Here is a 22,300-nt window from a genome sequence, read left to right on the forward strand (position 1 = left end):
ACAGCTGGTACGTGCCCTTTTATATTTGGTCTCTGTTTTTCTTTAAAATATTATTTATTTTTTAAATTAATTTTTTTTCTCTCTTCTTTAATGAAGTGGGTATTATTTTTGTGGTAGAGATGGGTCTCATTTTTGTGGTAGAAATAACGGCGTGAAGTGATATTGTATTGAAATTTTTATTATGAGATCTTAATGGGTTGAAACAAAATTTAGATTTTGAATTCAAGAAGTATAAAATATCTATAAATATAAAGGGTAAAAATATTTTGAATTCAACCCTACTTTAACAATAATCCAAATTTAAAATTATTCTACATTCCCTTTTAGATTTTCTAAATTAGTAACTTCACTAGCCCATTCTAATTATTTGTTCAGGTGGATCATTCGCCTACCTAAGAGTAGAACTAGGAGACTTCGTGGCATTCATAGCAGCGGGCAACATCCTCCTCGAATATATAATTGGCAACGCTGCTGTGGCCCGTTCATGGACTTCATACTTTGCCACTTTGTGCAATCACCATCCGAACGATTTTCGCATCCACGTTTCGTCTTTCCCCGACTCCTACAACCAGCTCGACCCCATCGCCATCATTGTGATCATCTTCATTTGCACCTTGGCTGTAGCCAGCACCAAAGGCTCCTCCCGCTTCAACTACATTGCTTCCATTTTCCACGTTGCCATCATCCTCTTCATTGTCATTGCCGGCCTCACCAAGGCCAACCCGAAAAACTTCACTCCCTTTGCCCCCTATGGCCCTCGTGGCATCTTCGTAACCTCTGCCGTTTTGTTCTTTGCATACGTTGGATTCGATGCCGTTTCGACAATGGCTGAGGAAACTAAGAACCCTGCTAAAGATATACCTATTGGTCTTGTTGGATCAATGGTGATCACCACATTAGCCTATTGCATTCTTGCAGTTACCTTGTGCTTGATGCAGCCATACCAACAAATTGACGAGGATGCGCCGTTTTCAGTGGCTTTTGAGGCTGTTGGATGGGGTTGGGCTAAGTACATTGTGGCTGCTGGTGTTATTAAAGGCATTACCACCGTGTTGTTGGTTAATGCTGTTGGACAGGCACGCTATCTCACCCACATTGCTAGAACCCACATGATCTCACCATGGTTCGCCAAAGTGCATGAAAGGACTGGCACTCCAGTGAATGCAACAGCCACAATGCTCGCTGCAACAGCAATAATCGCCTTCTTTACAAGCTTGGGAATCCTCTCGAACCTCCTCTCTATCTCCACCCTCTTCATCTTCATGCTGGTAGCCATCGGCCTGATCGTCCGACGCTACTACGTAGGCGGTGAAACGACACCATCCGACCGAAACAAGCTCATAATTTGTCTGGTTCTAATCGTGGGATCTTCAATAGCAACTGCCGTGTACTGGGGCTCAAGCGACGGCTGGATCGGCTTGGTGCTGTCCAATTCCGTATGGTTTCTCTCAACTCTAGCCCTATGGCTCGGTGTCCCACAGGCCAAAAAGCCTCGCGTGTGGGGCGTGCCGCTCGTCCCGTGGCTGCCTTCACTGTCGATCGCTATCAACCTTTTCCTTCTTGGTTCCATCGACAAAGCCTCATTTGAAAGGTTTGGAATCTGGACTGGGATTCTGTTGATTTACTATATCTTGATTGGATTACATGCTTCTTATGACTCGGTCATGGAGTCCAAGACTACAGCAAGAGAAGTTAATAGCAGTTTGTGAATGGATCTTTCGAATTTATAATGATTGGCTTAGTGCTTTGATTAGGGGATTTGTGGTTTATGTTTGTCATTGTGTTAGCTACCATTCATGTTGGCAAGGATGGTGGTTTGCTTGTATATGTTTGAGCTCTCTCTCTACTTTGTCTGTACATGTAAAAAATTATAGCTAAACAAAACGCTATAATATGTTTTTTATAATATTTTTTTTTAAGATCTTGATGGTTGACATTATTACAAGTTCAAGACTTTTTATTATTATTTTTGTGTAATTATAATAGATGCTATAAAAAATTCAAAAAATTGCGAAAGTAAAGTATTGAATAATTTAAGAGAGAAGTTATTCAATTGATACGAGATAAATGGTTCACCTTATATAATTATCAACAACATTAATTAATTAGAAAAAATACAAAAATTCACAAGGGTTCAAGATGGTAGTAACATGTAGTTGAACTAGCCCTTTTTATTTTTTTATTTTTGTGTACGTTACTATTACGTTCACCTACATTGTAATGTTTGAGCCTGGTAGGTATGTAAGTTTCCCTAATTTTTGTGTACGTTACCATTTCATTCACTTACACTCTTCATTTAATGCTACTACGCTCTTCATTTTTGTGTTCGAGCCTGCTTCTTTTGTCGAGCATTTTCCTCCTTTCTCTATTATGTATTAGCCGAGTGATTGTTAATGTGTTCTTTAATTTCACCTCTTTTGTAGGGTATTTCTTTCTCACTTCTCAGTTTTATTGCTTGACATTGTTCCTTGCCCTCTCTTTTTGGCGTTTTGATGTCTGCTTGCTACTTTCCAAGATGTCTATTTCGTAACTCAGTTGCTAATTGACTCAATTGAACTTCCTTCATTACGCTCTCAAAAGATGTTCCCGACATGTGTCTTGCTTGGCTAAGTCTAAGAAAATAAATGGGGCTACTCTATGCATGTGTCATGGTCTCGAGTTGTGATGTCGTCGTCAGCCGTTCAGGGATGCCTTGCATTTACCTGAAATAGAAGTAGCACGTGGTGGCTTGAAAATTTTTAGAAATACTCAGTAAGTGACCCCACTATTGGGGTTAAATGATAACACATACCTATCATAACAGTCTATTTTCCTGCGACGGTCATCATAACGGGCAATTGGGATGTGTACTTAATTTTTCTACACACAGTTCACAAGTGCGAGTATTGACCCACCAGTCAGTTCGCACGCCTCCTAGGCCCCCTTTTTTATGGGGCGAGAATTCTCTAGTAGTTATTGATGTTAGACATCCGTTACAAATAGCGATCATCACGACAGCATTATGTTAACATAATGATCGTTCTCCTGTCTCGTAGCGTACGCGTCTGTACTATTGAGAAGGATAAGGGGTATCCCCCAATGCATGAGCACACAATAATGTATAAGGTCCCAACGTTTCTCAATTTTCATTATCATTTAATACAATCTCGCTAGCGTCTTCCTTCATAACATATCTTTCATGTGTATGTCGGGGCTGTATCTCATGCTAGTTAATCGGTTTGTCTGTCAATCATAACATATCAATCATATTACATCTCTAGAGAATTCTCGAAACTTTTTCTCCAATCTCTTTGGGATTTTCTTTCAAATAAATTGAACCTTTTAGCGTTACTAGGAGCTAGCGAGGGAACCTTATGGACCTACCGATTATAAGCTCCAATGATACAAAATTAATTAATTAAACTCTTTAATTAATCAATTTCCATTCATTAACTATAGGTCACTCTACTATAGACCTAGAGTTGCACTCTTATGCACTGTAGAACAAGTTATGTCCATCGATATAATCATTACAAGCAAGTCGATCCTTCACGAGTTGTTCATAATTACAGCTGGGTCAAAAGTTCGTTTTACCCCTATAATTACATCTTTCACCTTAAGTACCACTGATTCTCTAATGAACAATTTGTCTATGATCCAATCATAAACCAAGTCCCTCTCAGGCCAATAAGAGGGTGGGGCCCCATTGTTCAAGTCCCAAAATCAGTACTTAAGAAAACAACTCTTCTACTTTCCTTGTATGGAACTTGTATGGAAAGGAGTGAATTTCATCTCTTGATATTATGTTCCCAACTCCCTATTTGGTCAATTCTCATAAATAGTAGGCATATTGAATCGGCTAAAATAGCCATTCTCGCCCATGTAAATTAAAGGACAAGCCCTCACAGGAGAGTTCGTAACTCACTCAGGATTAAGATCGAGTCGCATATGATCAACATGTGAAATATTAATCTTCTCAATTAATGGATTTATAAAGAGAGATTAAATATTTCTTGGTCAAGTCTCATACAAACTCATTGTATAGGATACCCCCACTTACATGTCCTCACTTGAATGATTTGGATCAAATCATTTGTAACGATTACAAAGTGGGCCGTATCAATAGTGTTACTAGAATAAGGCACCCAACCTTATCCATATACTATAGACTCTTTAGGTTATTACTTGAACACGATCGACTTGTATGTCAACCACATACTGTTCAAGATTACATTAATAACCTTGGATTTTCATATAATGGGTAACAATTAAATCACAAATAAAATAATATAAATTATTGTTAAAAAACTAAATAATTAATTACGAGGCTTTAGGGCATAAATCCCAACAATCATAACATTTCCATATTTCCAGACATAGCAATTCGAATCGTATACATATCATACCATAACATATCGTATCACAATATTTCATAGCATAAACATATCAATTTTTCACATATATCGTACCATAACATATATCATATCATTTTCGTATTGTATCACAACGTTTCATACTCATATCGTTTCCATATGCGTATCCCTGTCATATCGTTTTGTTAATCTTGTCATAGCCTTATCGTCCTTATACATCTCATAGTCGTATCATTTCATGGACATACCTTAGTCATATTATGGTCAGCATGATAATCATTTTCGTCTCATAGTGTATGCGTCCATACTTGATCATAAAGGGGAAGTATCCCGGTGCACGTGAACATACAAATATGCATGAGGTCTCCATATTTTTTTTTTTTCGTGGCGTAATAAAACATGCAGAACAACCCTCATTCTTTGATCACATATCACACTCAATGTAACACCCCTAATATTCTTGCTTAAATTAGAGGCATCATCACATGAATGCCATAAATAACATATGTGGAAGTTTGAAATAAAATATTTGCAAATGAAGCCATGAACTTACACGTTGAATTTAAAACAAGAAAATAGAACTAACATAGTCTTTGAACATGAAATATGAAATAATCATCCTACCAACTACTAAATGAAAATCAATGCATACTACTTCTCTATCATGATTTCTTCCATGGTCATTTTAGAATTCATGTCGTCTATGGAGGGGCGTTTTACCCTTACGTGAAAAATAAGGGTAGCATGTGGCTTGAATATTTTAAGAAATACTAAATAAGTTACTCCATTGTTGGGATTAGTAATGCAATACACACATTTAAGGATGGGAAATATCCTTAAAAATCGTGATTTGACCTTGGACTCCTTCCAATTCCAGACATGGTGGGATGCGTAAAGTGCAAATTCTGGGCCCAAGGCTCAATACATTAAAATAAACCCTAGGCTCAAGCCCAATACATTAAAAAATAAATCCTCGGTATCAGCCTACATAAAGCCACCAAATCAGCCACCCATGTAATAGAGCACGAAGCCTGGGACGAGCGAGCCACTCACAAAACCCTAGCCGCTGCCTTGTTCTGCCTCTTTATCATCATCTTCTTCTTCTTTAAATCTTGTTGCCGTCCATCGCTCGCGCTGTCCTGCCTCACCATCGCCCACGCCGTCCCGTGCCGTCACCGCACGTCGGACGACCATCGCCAGTCGCCGTCGCGCATCAAATTGTCGTCGTTATCACGAATTGAACAATGTTGTCATCGCCAGAACCACTATTTGGAGGAGTAAACGTAACCAAGGTACAATGAGCCAACCAAATTTACAATGTGGTTTCTTTTTTGAATAGTTTGGATTTGACCCAACCTCTACGTAGGAAGAAGGTAAGCAATAAAACCCTATGATTTGTAGGAGTCGTTGTATCACGCCAAGTTGGGTTGGTTAAACTTGGGTGTTTAAATGTAGGCTCGATCTATGTCGAAGTTGGACCAATATCTATAGGGACAATTAGAAAAGAAGCTCTCCAAGTAAGAGGTCTTCCTATTGAAACTTGACTGTTTTATTTTTCTACAAGGGTTGAATATGTTTTGTATTGTATGGTTGAGTGTTGTGTGATACGATGTATGTTGACTATAAAAATAAATGTTTGGAGACCTATTGCATGCATAATTATGTTTGATGATTGGGAATATCTCTGATGTGAGTAGTGTGACATAATGTCTGGTTGCTCATGAAAATATACAATTTTGGGACGTAATGCATGCATGTTACCTTTGATGGTAATCAACCACCAATAGTCACTCTACGAGGTGATTTAAGAAAATGGTTATCAAGGTAAGGGTGAGGTGATTTAAGAAAATGGTTATCAAGGTAAGGGTGAAGTGATTTAAGAAAATGGTTATCAAGGTAAGGGTTACACGCAATGTGTTTCGGGTAACCAACCATAGATAATCATTTTAAGAAGTTAGGATGGATGTTGATTTTCATGTGGTAAGTTTACATGCTATGTCTATCGGATAACCAGGCACTAATGGTCACTCTCCGGGGTGATTGCAGTGAATGATTTACAAGGCAAGGGTTACATGCTATGTGATTCGGGTAACCAGCCATTTATAGTCATTTGAAGGAGTAAAGGTAGATGTTGATTTTCATGTGGTAAAAATTACGCGTTGTGAGTTTTAGTAATTAACCACTAAGATCCCTCAATTTTGTTTGATTGACATGTGATGGTTTATGTGTTTGATATCAAGTGGGGACACTTACTGAGCATTTCTTAAAATACTAAAGTCGTGTGCTACATTTATTTACATATATTTTAGATAAAGGCAAGACGCCTCTATACGGTTGATGATGACATTGCAATTAAAGACCGTGGCACATGCATAGGATATTGGTATTTCATTTAGACTTTGGGTTAGTATAGGATGTTTTTAATTTTAATATTTTATTTAGTTTTGTTATGTTGCTTTAAATATTTTTGAAAGCATGTAAGTTCATGGTAGTGTTTTATGATGAAGTTTTAAATGTTTTTTTTTTTGCATAAGAGAGTATGTTATGATGACATTAACCACTTTAGGTTAGTATAAATCTAGGGTCATTACAGAGAAAGTGTCATTGCACAGGATGACGATGAATGTTAGAATGGCCATGGAAGTCAAGATACGATAGTAGTATGCGTTGATTTCATTTGGAAGTTGATAGGTGACTTTTCATTTTTTTTATTCAAATACTATGTTATTTTTTGTAACACTTGAACTTAGGAGGTATCAACAACCTTTGTTTTCCTACTTAAGATCCAAATATATGCATGATAATTAGGTCGTGATTTTTTATTGTAGGCTGAAGAGACCGAGGCTCGAGTCGACGAAGAAGAAAACTATGCTCGAGATGGTTGTAAGATTAAAAAAAACTGACAAGATCAACATAGGGACAAGGTCATTTTGCCCCTACTCCTACATGAGGAGTTTGGATAGTTGAGTCATAACAAGAAAGCAAAAGAAACGAGAGGAAAAGAAGAAGGGATAAGAAGAAGGTAGGATTTTGAAAGAAAAGTAGAATAGAGTAATCTGCTGCCTCAAATCCACCATTGGAGATCGAATCCAAGGCAAGAAACTTCGAATCAAGACTCCTCTTAATGCTGGAGGAGGAGTTTGGGGGGTGGATTCGCCCATTCCGGCCAGAAAATCAGAGAATGGACAAGGTAAGACTATGGCCTTTTTTGTTTCGATTTTGCCTGGATCTAAGGAGTTTCTTGAATGATGGATCTAGAGTTTTGAGGTGTGTAATTAAAAGAGGATTCACACAGGCTTCTTGAAGGAATCCCGAACCAAAATTAGAGCTTAATCGGAGTTCGAGTGAAATGGACAAGAATAGAAAACGTGAGTTTTTCCGTATCTTTGAATGTATTTAATTCATTCTATGTTCAAGAAAAATACGTCGATGTAGGTGAATAAAAAATCTCTGACGTTGGTGAAGAAACTGAGTCAATCCAAGTTATGAGCGAAAAGTTACGAAAATTTGAAGCAAATGGTTTGAACACATGAAACTGATGAAATCTGAAAAATTGAAAACACGCATGAGAGAGAAAATTGCTGCCACACGTGGCAACATTTTGCTAGAGAAATGCATTTAGCCTACCGGTTGAGACGCGACAACACGCTCGAATTCGAGTCAAACCGAAATCAAAATGCTCACGTGAATCGAACAGCATCTGGAACAACCAAACTGACCCGCGACCGATTTCGCGACCCACAGTCCAAAGAAGTCCCTGACACCCTCCGCTTTCTGGAAGTGAAGCACGAGTGAAGGAATTGAGTGAAAAAGTCGTAGTGATCGACGCAATGGGCAACCGCCTGGATGGGTTGCCAATTGCAGAACAGATGTTTCTAGTGACCTCACTCGAAGAAAAAGTTGCTCCTACGAGCAGCCCAAGACCGTCTGGTAGATCCGATAGCTCTGTAGCACACAAGGAGGGACGTGGTGGAGAGTTCAACGTGCTACAAAATACAATGATGAGTTTGTTTAATGGATTAGCTGACGAATTCAGAGCAACGATCGATGACATCCAAGGAAAGATGTCCACCATGAGCACCCGTATCGAGGTGACCATGAAAGCCGTGGAGAACGTCTCGGCTGGGCAAACTAATACAGGATCCAACAAATTGAAGTTCTCAGACCCTAGACCTTTCAAAGGGAACCGGGATGTCAAAGAGTTGGAGAACTTCATCTTTGATGTCGAACAGTACTTCAAAGCCACACCGACTTGTACCCACAACATAAAGGTGACAATAGTCTCGATGTATCTCACAGACGACGCAAAACTTTGGTGGCGTACGAAGGTGCAAAACATCGAGGATGGATTGTGCACCGTAGACTCGTGGGAACCTCAAGAGAGAGTTGAGGGGACCAATTCCTCCCCGAAAACGTAGACCATCTAGCAATAGAAAAACTAATAGCCCTAAAGAAAACTGAAAGCATAAGGGACTATGTCAGACAATTTTCGACCCTGATGCTAGATATTAGGGGCACATTAGAAAAGGACAAGATGTTCTTCTTTATAAATGGGTTACAACCGTGGGCCAAAACAAAAGTACACGAGAAAAAGATTCAAGACCTAGCTATCGCAATTGCCAGCGCCGAGAGACTTCGAGACTATGGGAACGAAGCAGGTTATCAAAGAAAAACAACACAGGCCCCAAAACACTGGGGCAAAACATATAAGCTGCCAGGTCATCGAAATGGAAGCCCCAACAGGCCAAACGGAAGTAACGACAGACCAAGCGGGTGGACAGATAGACCTCCTTAGAACAACCAAGCAGGGACATCTCGAGGACCTTACACTCAAAGGAACCACCCGACGACACCTTTACAATACATATTGTGTAAAGGCCCCCACAAAGTTTCCTAATGTCCTCATCGGGACTCTCTCACTACACTCCAAGTGTCCATTCAAGAGAGCAACGACACAAGAGTCAAGACTATGCTAGACAAGAAGAAAGATCAAGACAACCCCTAAATGGGTGCGCTCAAATTCTTGTCAGCCCTCCAACGGAAGGCCGACCCGAAGGAGATAATAGAGAAAGGGCTCATGCTTGTTGATGCGACAATAAACTCTCGACCGATCAAGTGCACCTTGATAGACTTAGGAGAGATTCACAACTTCATCACAGATCAAGAAGCACGAAGATTTGGACTCACCATAGAGAAAGACCCTCAAAAAATGAAAATTGTCAACTCCGAGGCCTTGCCTATTGTGGGAGTTTCCAAAAGAGTCCCCTTCAAATTAGGCACTTGGACAAGAGAGCTGAACCTTGTCGTAGTCCACGTAGACGACTTTCACGTGGTACTTGAGATGGAGTTCCTTCTTGAAGACAAAGTTATCCCAATGCCACTAGCGAAATGCTTGGTGATCACCGACTGCAACCCCACAGTAATACCTGCAGGCATCAAGCAGCTAGGTAATCTTAGAATGATCTCAGCTATACAATTGAAAAGAGGACTCGCACGAGAGGAACCTACATTTATGGCTATACAGTGATGGAAGAAGTGACCACTGAAGAAACTATCCCAGACGAAATCAAGGAGGTACTAGACAGTTATGCTGACATAATGCCAGAGAGCTTACCACAAACATTACCACCTCGTCGAGGCATTGATCATGAAATTGAACTCCTTCCGGGGGTTAAACCCCCAACAAAGAACGCATACCGAATGGCTTCCCCTGAGCTAGCCGAATTGAGGAAACAACTAGATGAGTTGTTGACAGCAGGATTCATCCACCCGGCAAAGGCACCTTACGAAGCCCTCGTACTATTTCAGAAAAAGAAGGATGGGACGTTGGGTTTATGCATAGATTATAGAGCCTTAAAAAAGGTGATGGTACGCAACAAATACCCACTACCGATAATATCTGACTTGTTCGACCAACTTCACGAGGCCAAATACTTCACGAAGTTGGACTTACGGTCAGGGTACTACCAAGTATGTATCGCTGAGGGGGACGAGTCCAAGACGACGTGCGTAACAAGATATGGGACCTTCGGGTTTCTAGTAATGCCCTTTGGCTTGACAAACGCCCCAGCTACGTTTTGCACGTTCATAAACCAGGTTTTCTATGAATACTCTGATCAGTTCGTCATAGTATACCTTGACGACATAGTTGTATATAGCACAACCCTAGGGGAACACAAACATGCATCAACTTCCTTGTTCATGTCATTAGTTGTGAAAAGATCGGGAGGGATAACGATAAGATAAAAGCTATCCAAGAGTGGAAAGTCCCTACTTCTGTATCCGATGTGCAATCCTTCTTAGGATTAGCAAACTACTACAGGCAGTTCGTCGAAGGGTTTTCACGACGAGCCGCCCCCTTAACGGAGCTCCTGAAGAAAGACCACCCTTGGTCGTGGTCAAATAAATGTCAAATGACCTTTGAAGATCTGAAGGCAACCATGACGAGAGATCCTGTCCTCAGGTTAGTAGATGTTACAAAGCCATTTGAAATAGAAACAGATGCGTCCGACTTTGCCCTAGGCGGTGTCCTTATTCAAGAAGGCCACCTCATCGCTTATGAAAGTCGAAAGCTCAATGATGCCGAACGGAGATACACTGTCTCCGAAAAAGAAATGCTGGCTGTAGTCCATTGCCTACGAGTTTGGAGACAGTATCTCTTGGGATCACAGTTCATAGTGAAGACGGATAATAGCGTCATCTGCCACTTCTTCGATCAACCAAAATTGACGAAAAAACAAGCCCGGTGGCAGGAGTCGTTGGTGGAATTCGACTTCAAAATCGAACACAAGGCAGGGAAGAGTAATCAAGGAGCCGATGCGCTGAGTCAGAAGGGCGAACATGCGGCCCTGTGCATGTCAGCCTATATTCAGTCAAGTAAGATCGATGGATCGATGCACGACGTCATCAAAGAACATTTACACAAAGACCCATCGGCTAAAGCTGTCGTTGAGCTAGATAAAGCCGGGAAGACACGATAGTTTTGGGTCGAGGGAGACCTTCTAATGACTAAAGGAAACAGATTATACGTTCCAAGAACGGGAGAACTGAGAAAGAAGCTCATTTATGAATGTCATGATACCTTATGGGCCGGACACCCTAGGTGGCAAAGAACATACGCCCTAATAAAAAAGAGGTACTTTTGGCCGAGTATGCGGGACAACATCATGGAGTACACAAGGACGTGCCTCATCTGCTAACAAGATAAAGTCGAAAAACCAAAGTCTCGGGACTCTTGGAACCTCTACTTGTGCCAACAAAGCCTTGGGAAAGTGTATCTCTCGACTTCATAACACACCTCCCAAAAGTCGGGAAATATGACGCCATCTTGTTTATCGTAGACCGGTTCTCAAAATACGCGACGTTCGTCCCCACTCCCAAATTATGCTCGGCTGAACTAACAACCCAACTATTTTTCAAACAAGTTGTCAAGTTATGGGGCATTCCGTCGAGCATCATCAGTGATAGGGATGGTAGATTCATTGGCACATTCTGAACCAAACTATTTGCCTTCTTGGGAACGACTTTAAACATCTCCACGAGCTATCATCCTCAAACCGATGGACAGACAGAATGGTTCAACTGCTTGCTCGAAGAATGCTTACGTCACTTCATCGACGCTCACCAGAAGAACTGGATACAACTGTTAGATGTCACTCAATTCTATTTCAATTGTCAAACAAGCTCGTCTACGGGGAAGAGTCCCTTTGAAATTGTAAGTGGACGACAACCGGCCTTGCCTCATATTATTGATCATCCTTATCCAGGGAAAAACCTTCAAGCTCAAAACTTCACAAGAGAATGGAAGCAGACAACTGATATAGCCCGGGCATATTTAGAGAAAGCTTCCAAGCATATGAAGAAGTGGGCGGACAAGAAGCGTCGATCCCAACAATTTCGAGCAGGAGATCAAGTCCTCATCAAGTTGAGACCAGAATGAATCAGATTTTGCAGTCGAAAGGACCAGGACTAGTTCGAAAATATGAAGGTCTGGTTGAAGTCCTTAAAATGATCGGAGCTACCTCCTACAGAGTTGCACTACCCACATGGATGAAAATCCACCCGATAATTCATGTGAGCAACTTGAAGCCCTATCACCCTGACCCGGACGTATAAACCAGTGAAATGTAATCACGAGACCGAGCATCGATCTGAAACAAAGAGACATCAAAGAAATAGCAGAGATCCTAGCCGACAGAGTTAGGAAGATAGGAAGACCTGTATGGACGATTCGTGAATTCCTTGTCAAATGGAAGAATCTCCCTATGGAGGAAACCAGCTGGGAACGCGCCGAAGATCTAGACTCCGCCGCCACCCACATAACCAGGTTTGAAAGTTGTCGGTTGACAGGGACGTCAACCAATTAGGTGGGGGAGGATGTCACGATCATGCTCGTCTAAGGCATGTTGCCCATGACAAACCCAACCCTTCATGTCTTTTCATATTCTAGTGTTTTACTTTTGTATTTCTAGGAAGTATGACGTTTCAAAAATATCATGTTTAGGCCTGTCAGGCATGAAATGCCTCAGAATGTACTATAGGGGGATACGACTAGTTGTCAACTTCTCTCTACCTAAGGTTATATACTGTGAGCCGTTGTTATTTCTCTCTTTCTTGCTTATATAACGTCTCTTTCAAAAATCTCTCTCTGCCTTCGTTTTCTAAGACCTTCTCTTAAAACTGAGGTCAGAGGCTCGAGCATACGTCGCTTGGCCGTAGGCGACGTAAGAACGAATTGGCTTAGCTCACTTGTCATTGGAAAGTGAGTGTCGCACAATCGCAAGTCCGCTGCCATTAAAAGTGCGATTGTGACAGGGGGCGCGTGCCAGCGCATGGGGGATCTTGCATGTACGTGCAGTTGCGTGGAGCCCACTATTCTCACCCGTTTTTTGCGTGTTGGTATTTTTTCATCCCAACTTCGATACTGACCTTATTATTATGTGAATTAGGACCCATCAAGGAAATTTCATAATTTTTGGAACCCTCTCCAGTGAGAGACTCGAGATCGAGAAAACACGCGTTAACCATGTAAGTAACCATTTGGATTCCAACGAGTAGTACTTGTAGGAACTGCTTGGATTAAGCATGCATGCTGTAAAATTGATAAACCTAGCTTGCTAGACCTAACATATTAGCATGTAAGCCATGCAAATAAATTAATTAAGAAAATCAATAGGATCTAGATATGATCGACTCTAAAATCATTTTAGAGTGACAATGCGATATTGAATGTATGCATGATAAAGGATGTAGGAAAATATGTGAAATCTGCGCTCCGGATGAAGATGAACGTTATCTTCCCATTGAGCATGTTTGTATTATTGCATGAACGATTGCATGTGAACTCAAATGCATGATATGGTACGTTAAGACTATATATGAAATTTGGTGGTCATTGGATAAGATTAAGTAGGTAAACCAAGAAATGATGTAAAATGACGATAATACCCATAAGTTAATTTAGCTTCGGTTCATGAACTAGATAACCTCCAAATATTATGAAACTCTGTCAATTGGAACGCATGAAACCTTGGATAAAGGTTGCCAGGTTCATGACTAGTGCCATAAATCTTAGGGGAGTGTCTTGGAGAACGAACCTGAGAATGTTTGCTAAACCACCACAAGTGAATGGTGTGTGAAAGTTCCCTATGTATAATCAAATAAATTGCAAGGATATGGAAATAGAATAAATGGAAATAACAATATATGAAAAGATACCTATGTTAAGGAGACATTTGCTTATAATAAAATATCAAATATGATATACAAGGTAAACTATAATTTAGTACTATATATCATTAAAAGAGCAAAACAAGAACCTAGAAATTACCAAGAGCAAGACAAAGATCAATGACTAGAACATGGATCAAGATCTAAGTTCTAAGACCAAGAACCAAGACCTAAGAACCGGCCGTTGGATTAGAACTAAAGTTTAAGGATCCAAGGACCAAGGTTCTCAGAATAGATCGTGATAAGAACATACAAGTCAAGGATAAGAACTAAAGAGCATAAGTACTTACAACAAGAACAAGAAAAAGAAAAGAAAGAGTGTGATACTCTAGCATATCAAGGACACGATTAAGAACCTACAAGTAGGCTACTTACTGAGTCTTTGTACTCATTCCTTATTTTTCAGGTAATAAGGAGCTTTTCGAGGTCGGGAGCGGACTCTGGAGTAGGTGCCGTAGACAAGTTTCACCCGTCGTCCTCAATCTTTTTATTTTAAAATGTTTTGTGTCCATTCCGTATTTTGTGTCTTAAATGTTGGGTTGTGTTTTAAAAACTCATGTATGAACTTTATTTTGATATAATGTATATTATGTTTTAAATTTTCTTGTTTTATTTCGCTAAAAATTTTCCTGTCTTTAATGAAGTCATCGAGTTAGCCAGGTCCTTACAACTTGTATCTTTCCCAAAAAAAAAAAAAAAGTTTATATATATATATATCATGTTTTATTTTTATTATCATCCATATACATTTTAGCTCGACAAGTACAAAAGAATTGACCTCCAATCTCAAAATAGAAAAACAATAAGGGTTTTCTCGTGTCTAGTTCAACAATTGTGTTGAAATCAACCCAATGAAACTCAACATCCTTGGACATTGGGTTTAAATCAACCCAATGAAACTCGACATCATTTCCAAGTGTACTCTAATAGATATGATTCTTTAGAACCAAGAAGTAAGAAAATGTCATTGTCTCCTGCTGCCCGAGTACAAATACTATTATAACATTGATCACTAAACCAATTTTCCATTTCTGGCCAAAATAATTCACCACAAGCATGTCCGTGTTTGCTGCTAAAATTGCACCAAAATCGTGTTGATTGCCAAAAATTATCTTTAAAGGTCCAAAAGTATTTCGCTCCAAGTTCGATTTCATGTTCGCCTAAATCGTTGTCTTTAGACTTGCAGTAAGCCAAGAGAATTGAATCCTTTATATGATTCCAAATTGCAACTTCCCACGGGGAGAATGAGAGTTGTATCTTTGAGTTGGATTGTGCAAAACATGAGCTAATAATCATGTTTGATTTAAAAGCAAACAATATGATGAGAACCGAATATGTTTATGTTTGAGGCTTTATTATTATTATTATTATTTATTTTATTTTTTTTTGGGAGTTTAAGTTGGTAACTTTTTCTTTGTTAACAAAGCCATTGTTTTGTTTCTTTTATATACAGTCAAATAAAATTGGTATACAACAGACTCACTACTTTTCTAACCTTATTTATCTAAATATATACCATCCATGTAATAATTAATAGGGTGCATTATATATAGCAAGTTATTACATCCCGGTTCAAATATGTTATATTTGGACGAGAGTTTGAATCCAACAAAACCTACCCTATAATGCATATCCTAATCCTATCGTATTTTTAATCTTGTCATAACCTTATTGTCCTTATACATCTCATAGTCGTATCATTTCATGGACATACCTTAGTCATATTGTTCTCCGAACGTACCCTAACCATATAGTTTTATAAATCTATTATAATCATATCATTTTCTATACATAACCTATACAAATCGTTTTTTCAATCTATTATAACCATATCATTTTCTATACATAACCTAACCGTGTCGTTATATTAATATCTTAGTCATATCATTACATTACGTTCATCGCATCATTCTCGTATCCTACTCAAACATATCATGATGTAAGAGTTCTCATATCATTCACATATTATAACATATACATGTCATATCGATTCATAAACAATCACACATATCAAATATATGACGTGCATAACCACGAGGCACGTGTCAGCATCAAATATAACCATGTCAATAATAACGTCATTTACTTGGTTGGCCTTGGCCGACGTTCTATTCTATTTTTAAGATTAGCTTAACTTGTCATTTGAAGCTTGTAACGATGTGACAAAATTGATTCATGTTGTAATTGTAAGAGAAAGATTTTCATTTTTTATGATGGGAGATCTTGTGGTGTTAGGACAAATGTGGAGATAATGTAATGAGAATTGGAAGAAAGGGAGGGAGCAAGGGGGGAGTTGGTTGAGGGATGAGGGGAAAGTGGGCATGTGAGACGTTGGAGGAGGGATGAGATTAGTTGATTTGTTTAATTATTATTTTTTAGCATGATCTAACATAAATTTTATGTGGATACATTCTTTAAAATAATTAATAAAATAATATTATGAACTTATCTGTTTGCATTAAGAGTCTTAAAACCAAAACAACGAAAAATATTCAATGTGAAATATAAGTAAAACCAAAGAAAAAATTAAAACGATGCCCTAATCTAACCTAATATCTAAGAAGTGAAAATGCAACTACACTAACACAGGTTCTATGATCGTTAACCACACATGGATGTCTTGCCGTTACCTCAAATTTAAGAATAACACAAGACCTCAATATTTTAAGAAATATTCATTAAGTGATCCCACAATTGGTGTTGGTGAATGCAAACACATGCATAACGATGAGACCTATCATTTTAAATCGTATTCTCTAAACCTACTCTCCAAACTTGGCAAATTGGATATATGGTACTTCGCTGCACACTACCCACATGTGCGAGCATGGGCCCACCAGGCAGGCTCGCGCACCCTCTGGACCGACTGGTAGGGCTAGCTACTCTGTACTATTGTCGAACACCCAGAGGGAATAGCGATCATCGTTGAACTATGTTAAGCATGATAATCATTTTTGTCTCATAGTGTACGCGTCCGTACTCGTCATTTTTGTCTCATAGGGAATAGCGATGCACGTGAACATACAAATATGCATGAGGTTCCCTTATTTTTCTTCGTGGCGTAAAAAATCATGCAGGACAACCCTAATTCTCTCATCACATATCACACTCCCTAATGTAACGTCCTAAATATTCTCGCTTAAATTAGAAGCATCACCACATGAATTCCATAAATAATATAGGTGGTAGTTTGAAATACAATATTTGCAAATGAAGTCATGAACTTACACGTTTAATTTAAGACAAGAAAATAGAAAGAACATATCTCAAACATATCGTCAAACACATGGTACCATAACATATATTATATCATTCACATGGCACATCTCAAACATATCGTCAAACGCATCACATCATTTCATAAACATTTCACACATATCAAGCATATGACACGTGCAGAACTATGGGGCATGTGTCATCATACAACATAAATTTCTAACCATGCGGATAGTACAACCACCTACCTGATTAGCTTAGATTGGTGTCACCAATTTATCCTTAATAAAAGTTCGATTTTGTACTTTGTATCCAAGTCAACTATGTGAACCCATGACAACAATTTCAAGTTCAATTCTCTGCATCGTACAATGGTCCCTGTGTTAGACTTCATGCAAGTAGAGTATTAGAATATTAGAATATTATAAAATCCTAACGATTAATCTCGACCGTAGAGACTATTTTGTAGAGTTTTATTAAACTACATACTAATTATAATACTTAAATTAGTGAGTAAAGTAATTATGAAGTTAAATAAATATTTTTATATATAATTGTACCCTAAGTAAAACTGTACAGTTTGAAGTTAACAATCGGTTCATTTAACCAAATCTAGTTTTAGGAGAATAGTTTTAAAATTTAGCTTTAATTGGAATATAATTTCGATTATGATGGGACGACATTAAATCAGAAAAATCCTTGAGGATCCAATTGAGAATGATTTGGAGTTAAAGAAGTGTCGTATAAGCCCTTTGAGCAGTTGAGATGATTAAATTTAGAAACCACAGCTTGATACCACAAATGTGACTGCCAAATTAACCAACACATGTCAATTTCCTCTCATATTCAAACCACTGTGTGTACCGGCTGTAACCGGTCGTCTCTGCTTCCTTTATAAACCCCCTTTTCCTTTCTTATTCTCCCGTCTTGTCTTAAGTTAATTGATCCTCTTGATTAGTTTCTTTTTTGGTTGACTGTTTCTGTGTAAATTCATAATGAGTCAACCAAACGGTGACGCCGGTGGTGGAGAAGGGATCAAAAGAAGATCTTGTGGTTGTTCGAAGCAAAATTTTCTACCCGAGGAGTCGTTTAAGAGTTGGGGAAATTACACTAAAGCGTTGAAGGCGACGCCGACCCGGCTCTTGGATCGGCTCACGGCCAGGTCCGGGGAGCACATTGAGCTCATCGAGATGAAGGCTCGCAGCCAACACGAGATGAAGAAGAGCCTCACATGGTGGGACCTTATGTGGTTCGGTATCGGCGCTGTCATCGGCGCCGGAATATTCGTCCTCACCGGTCTTGAGACTAAGAAACACGCCGGCCCAGCTGTCGTCTTGTCTTATGTCATCTCCGGTGTCTCCGCCATGCTTTCCGTTTTCTGTTACACTGAATTTGCCGTGGAGATCCCAACAGCTGGTACGTGCCCTTTTATATTTGGTCTCTGTTTTTCTTTAAAATATTATTTATTTTTTAAATTAATTTTTTTTCTCTCTTCTTTAATGAAGTGGATATTATTTTTGTGGTAGAGATGGGTCTCATTTTTGTGGTAGAAATAACGGCGTGAAGTGATATTGTATTGAAATTTTTATTATGAGATCTTAATGGGTTGAAACAAAATTTAGATTTTGAATTCAAGAAGTATAAAATATCTATAAATATAAAGGGTAAAAATATTTTGAATTCAACCCTACTTTTACAATAATCCAAATTTAAAATTATTCTACATTCCCTTTTAGATTTTCTAAATTAGTAACTTCACTAGCCCATTGTAATTATTTGTTCAGGTGGATCATTCGCCTACCTAAGAGTAGAACTAGGAGACTTCGTGGCATTCATAGCAGCGGGCAACATCCTCCTCGAATATATAATTGGCAACGCTGCTGTGGCCCGTTCATGGACTTCATACTTTGCCACTTTGTGCAATCACCATCCGAACGATTTTCGCATCCACGTTTCGTCTTTCCCCGACTCCTACAACCAGCTCGACCCCATCGCCATCATTGTGATCATCTTCATTTGCACCTTGGCTGTAGCCAGCACCAAAGGCTCCTCCCGCTTCAACTACATTGCTTCCATTTTCCACGTTGCCATCATCCTCTTCATTGTCATTGCCGGCCTCACCAAGGCCAACCCGAAAAACTTCACTCCCTTTGCCCCCTATGGCCCTCGTGGCATATTCGTAACCTCTGCCGTTTTGTTCTTTGCATTCGTTGGATTCGATGCCGTTTCGACAATGGCTGAGGAAACTAAGAACCCTGCTAAAGATATACCTATTGGTCTTGTTGGATCAATGGTGATCACCACATTAGCCTATTGCATTCTTGCAGTTACCTTGTGCTTGATGCAACCATACCAACAAATTGACGAGGATGCGCCGTTTTCAGTGGCTTTTGAGGCTGTTGGATGGGGTTGGGCTAAGTACATTGTGGCTGCTGGTGCTATTAAAGGCATTACCACCGTGTTGTTGGTTAATGCTGTTGGACAGGCACGCTATCTCACCCACATTGCTAGAACCCACATGATCTCACCATGGTTCGCCAAAGTGCATGAAAGGACTGGCACTCCAGTGAATGCAACAGCCACAATGCTCGCTGCAACAGCAATAATCGCCTTCTTTACAAGCTTGGGAATCCTCTCGAACCTCCTCTCTATCTCCACCCTCTTCATCTTCATGCTGGTAGCCATCGGCCTGATCGTCCGACGCTACTACGTAGGCGGTGAAACGACACCATCCGACCGAAACAAGCTCATAATTTGTCTGGTTCTAATCGTGGGATCTTCAATAGCAACTGCCGTGTACTGGGGCTCAAGCGACGGCTGGATCGGCTTGGTGCTGTCCAATTCCGTATGGTTTCTCTCAACTCTGGCCCTATGGCTCGGTGTCCCACAGGCCAAAAAGCCTCGCGTGTGGGGCGTGCCGCTCGTCCCATGGCTGCCTTCACTGTCGATCGCTATCAACCTTTTCCTTCTTGGCTCCATCGACAAAGCCTCATTTGAAAGGTTTGGAATCTGGACTGGGATTCTGTTGATTTACTATATCTTGATTGGATTACATGCTTCTTATGACTCGGTCATGGAGTCCAAGACTACAGCAAGAGAAGTTAATAGCAGTTTGTGAATGGATCTTTCGAATTTATAATGATTGGCTTAGTGCTTTGATTAGGGGATTTGTGGTTTATGTTTGTCATTGTGTTAGCTACCATTCATGTTGGCAAGGATGGTGGTTTGATTGTATATGTTTGAGCTCTCTCTCTACTTTGTCTGTACATGTAAAAAATTATAGCTAAACAAAACGCTATAATATGTTTTTTATAATATTTTTTTTTAAGATCTTGATGGTTGACGTTATTACAAGTTCAAGACTTTTTATTATTATTTTTGTGTAATTATAATAGATGCTATAAAAAATACAAAAAATTGCGAAAGTAAAGTATTGAATAATTTAAGAGAGAAGTTATTCAATTGATACGAGATAAATGGTTCACCTTATATAATTATCAACAACATTAATTAATTAGAAAAAATACAAAAATTCACAAGGGTTCAAGATGGTAGTAACATGTAGTTGAACTAGCCCTTTTTATTTTTTTATTTTTGTGTACGTTACTATTACGTTCACCTACATTGTAATGTTTGAGCCTGGTAGGTATGTAAGTTTCCCTAATTTTTGTGTACGTTACCATTTCATTCACTTACACTCTTCATTTAATGCTACTACGCTCTTCATTTTGTGTTCGAGCCTGCTTCTTTTGTCGAGCATTTTCCTCCTTTCTCTATTATGTATTAGCCGAGTGATTGTTAATGTGTTCTTTAATTTCACCTCTTTTGTAGGGTATTTCTTTCTCACTTCTCAGTTTTATTGCTTGAAATTGTTCCTTGCCCTCTCTTTTTGGCGTTTTGATGTCTGCTTGCTACTTTCCAAGATGTCTATTTCGTAACTCAGTTGCTAATTGACTCAATTGAACTTCCTTCATTACGCTCTCAAAAGATGTTCCCAACATGTGTCTTGCTTGGCTAAGTCTAAGAAAATAAATGGGGCTACTCTATGCATGTGTCATGGTCTCGAGTTGTGATGTCGTCGTCAGCCGTTCAGGGATGCCTTGCATTTACCTGAAATAGAAGTAGCACGTGGTGGCTTGAGCATTTTTAGAAATACTCAGTAAGTGACCCCACTATTGGGGTTAAATGATAACACATACAATTTCATGAAAGAGACCTATCATAACAGTCTATTTTCCTGCGACGGTCATCATAACGGGCAATTGGGATGTGTACTTAATTTTTCTACACACGGTTCACAAGTGCGAGTATTGACCCACCAGTCAGTTCGCACGCCTCCTAGGCCCCCTTTTTGATGGGGCGAGAATTCTCTAGTAGTTATTGATGTTAGACATCCGTTACAAATAGCGATCATCACGACAGCATTATGTTAACATAATGATCGTTCTCCTGTCTCGTAGCGTATGCGTCTGTACTATTGAGAAGGATAAGGGGTATCCCCCAATGCATGAGCACACAATAATGTATAAGGTCCCAACGTTTCTCAATTTTCATTATCATTTAATACAATCTCGCTAGCGTCTTCCTTCATAACATATCTTTCATGTGTATGTCGGGGTTGTATCTCATGCTCGTTAATCGGTTTGTCTGTCAATCATAACATATCAATCATATTACATCTCTAGAGAATTCTCGAAACTTTTTCTCCAATCTCTTTGGGATTTTCTTTCAAATAAATTGAACCTTTTAGCGTTACTAGGAGCTAGCGAGGGAACCTTATGGACCTACCGATTATAAGCTCCAATGATACAAAATTAATTAATTAAACTCTTTAATTAATCAATTTCCATTCATTAACTATAGGTCACTCCACTATAGACCTAGAGTTGCACTCTTATGCACTGTAGAACAAGTTATGTCCATCGATATAATCATTACAAGCAAGTCGATCCTTTACGAGTTGTTCATAATTACAGCTGGGTCAAAAGTCCGTTTTACCCCTA

General features: G+C 39.3%; 2 protein-coding genes and 1 long non-coding RNA gene across 4 annotated transcripts; all 3 read left to right on the top strand.

Annotated features, from left to right (window-relative positions):
• Positions 1 to 375: 375 nt before the first annotated feature.
• LOC111474509 (cationic amino acid transporter 1-like) lies at positions 376 to 1,728 on the top strand (the record flags this gene model as incomplete). Its single annotated transcript, XM_023119565.1, has 1 exon — positions 376 to 1,728. A coding segment is annotated over one exon (1,334 nt), but the record flags the coding sequence as incomplete, so codon positions are not given.
• Positions 1,729 to 5,608: 3,880 nt separating this feature from the next.
• LOC111474510 lies at positions 5,609 to 7,364 on the top strand. 2 transcript variants are annotated; one of them, XR_002716037.1, is made up of 2 exons: positions 5,609 to 5,644; positions 7,181 to 7,364. It is a non-coding gene; the product is annotated as an uncharacterized LOC111474510 (long non-coding RNA). The 2 variants fall into 2 exon arrangements; XR_002716038.1 differs by having other exon boundaries at positions 5,644 to 5,725.
• A 10,928-nt stretch (positions 7,365 to 18,292) lies between these two features.
• LOC111474512 (cationic amino acid transporter 1-like) lies at positions 18,293 to 20,434 on the top strand. The gene is made up of 2 exons (XM_023119566.1): positions 18,293 to 18,713; positions 19,082 to 20,434. The coding sequence occupies exons 1-2, from the start codon at positions 18,293 to 18,295 to the stop codon at positions 20,413 to 20,415; spliced, it is 1,755 nt and encodes a 584-aa protein (XP_022975334.1). The 3' UTR covers positions 20,416 to 20,434.
• Positions 20,435 to 22,300: the final 1,866 nt, after the last annotated feature.

The sequence above is a fragment of the Cucurbita maxima genome, unplaced genomic scaffold (genome assembly GCF_002738345.1).
Source record: "Cucurbita maxima cultivar Rimu unplaced genomic scaffold, Cmax_1.0 Cma_Scf00434, whole genome shotgun sequence".
Lineage (NCBI taxonomy): Eukaryota > Viridiplantae > Streptophyta > Magnoliopsida > Cucurbitales > Cucurbitaceae > Cucurbita > Cucurbita maxima.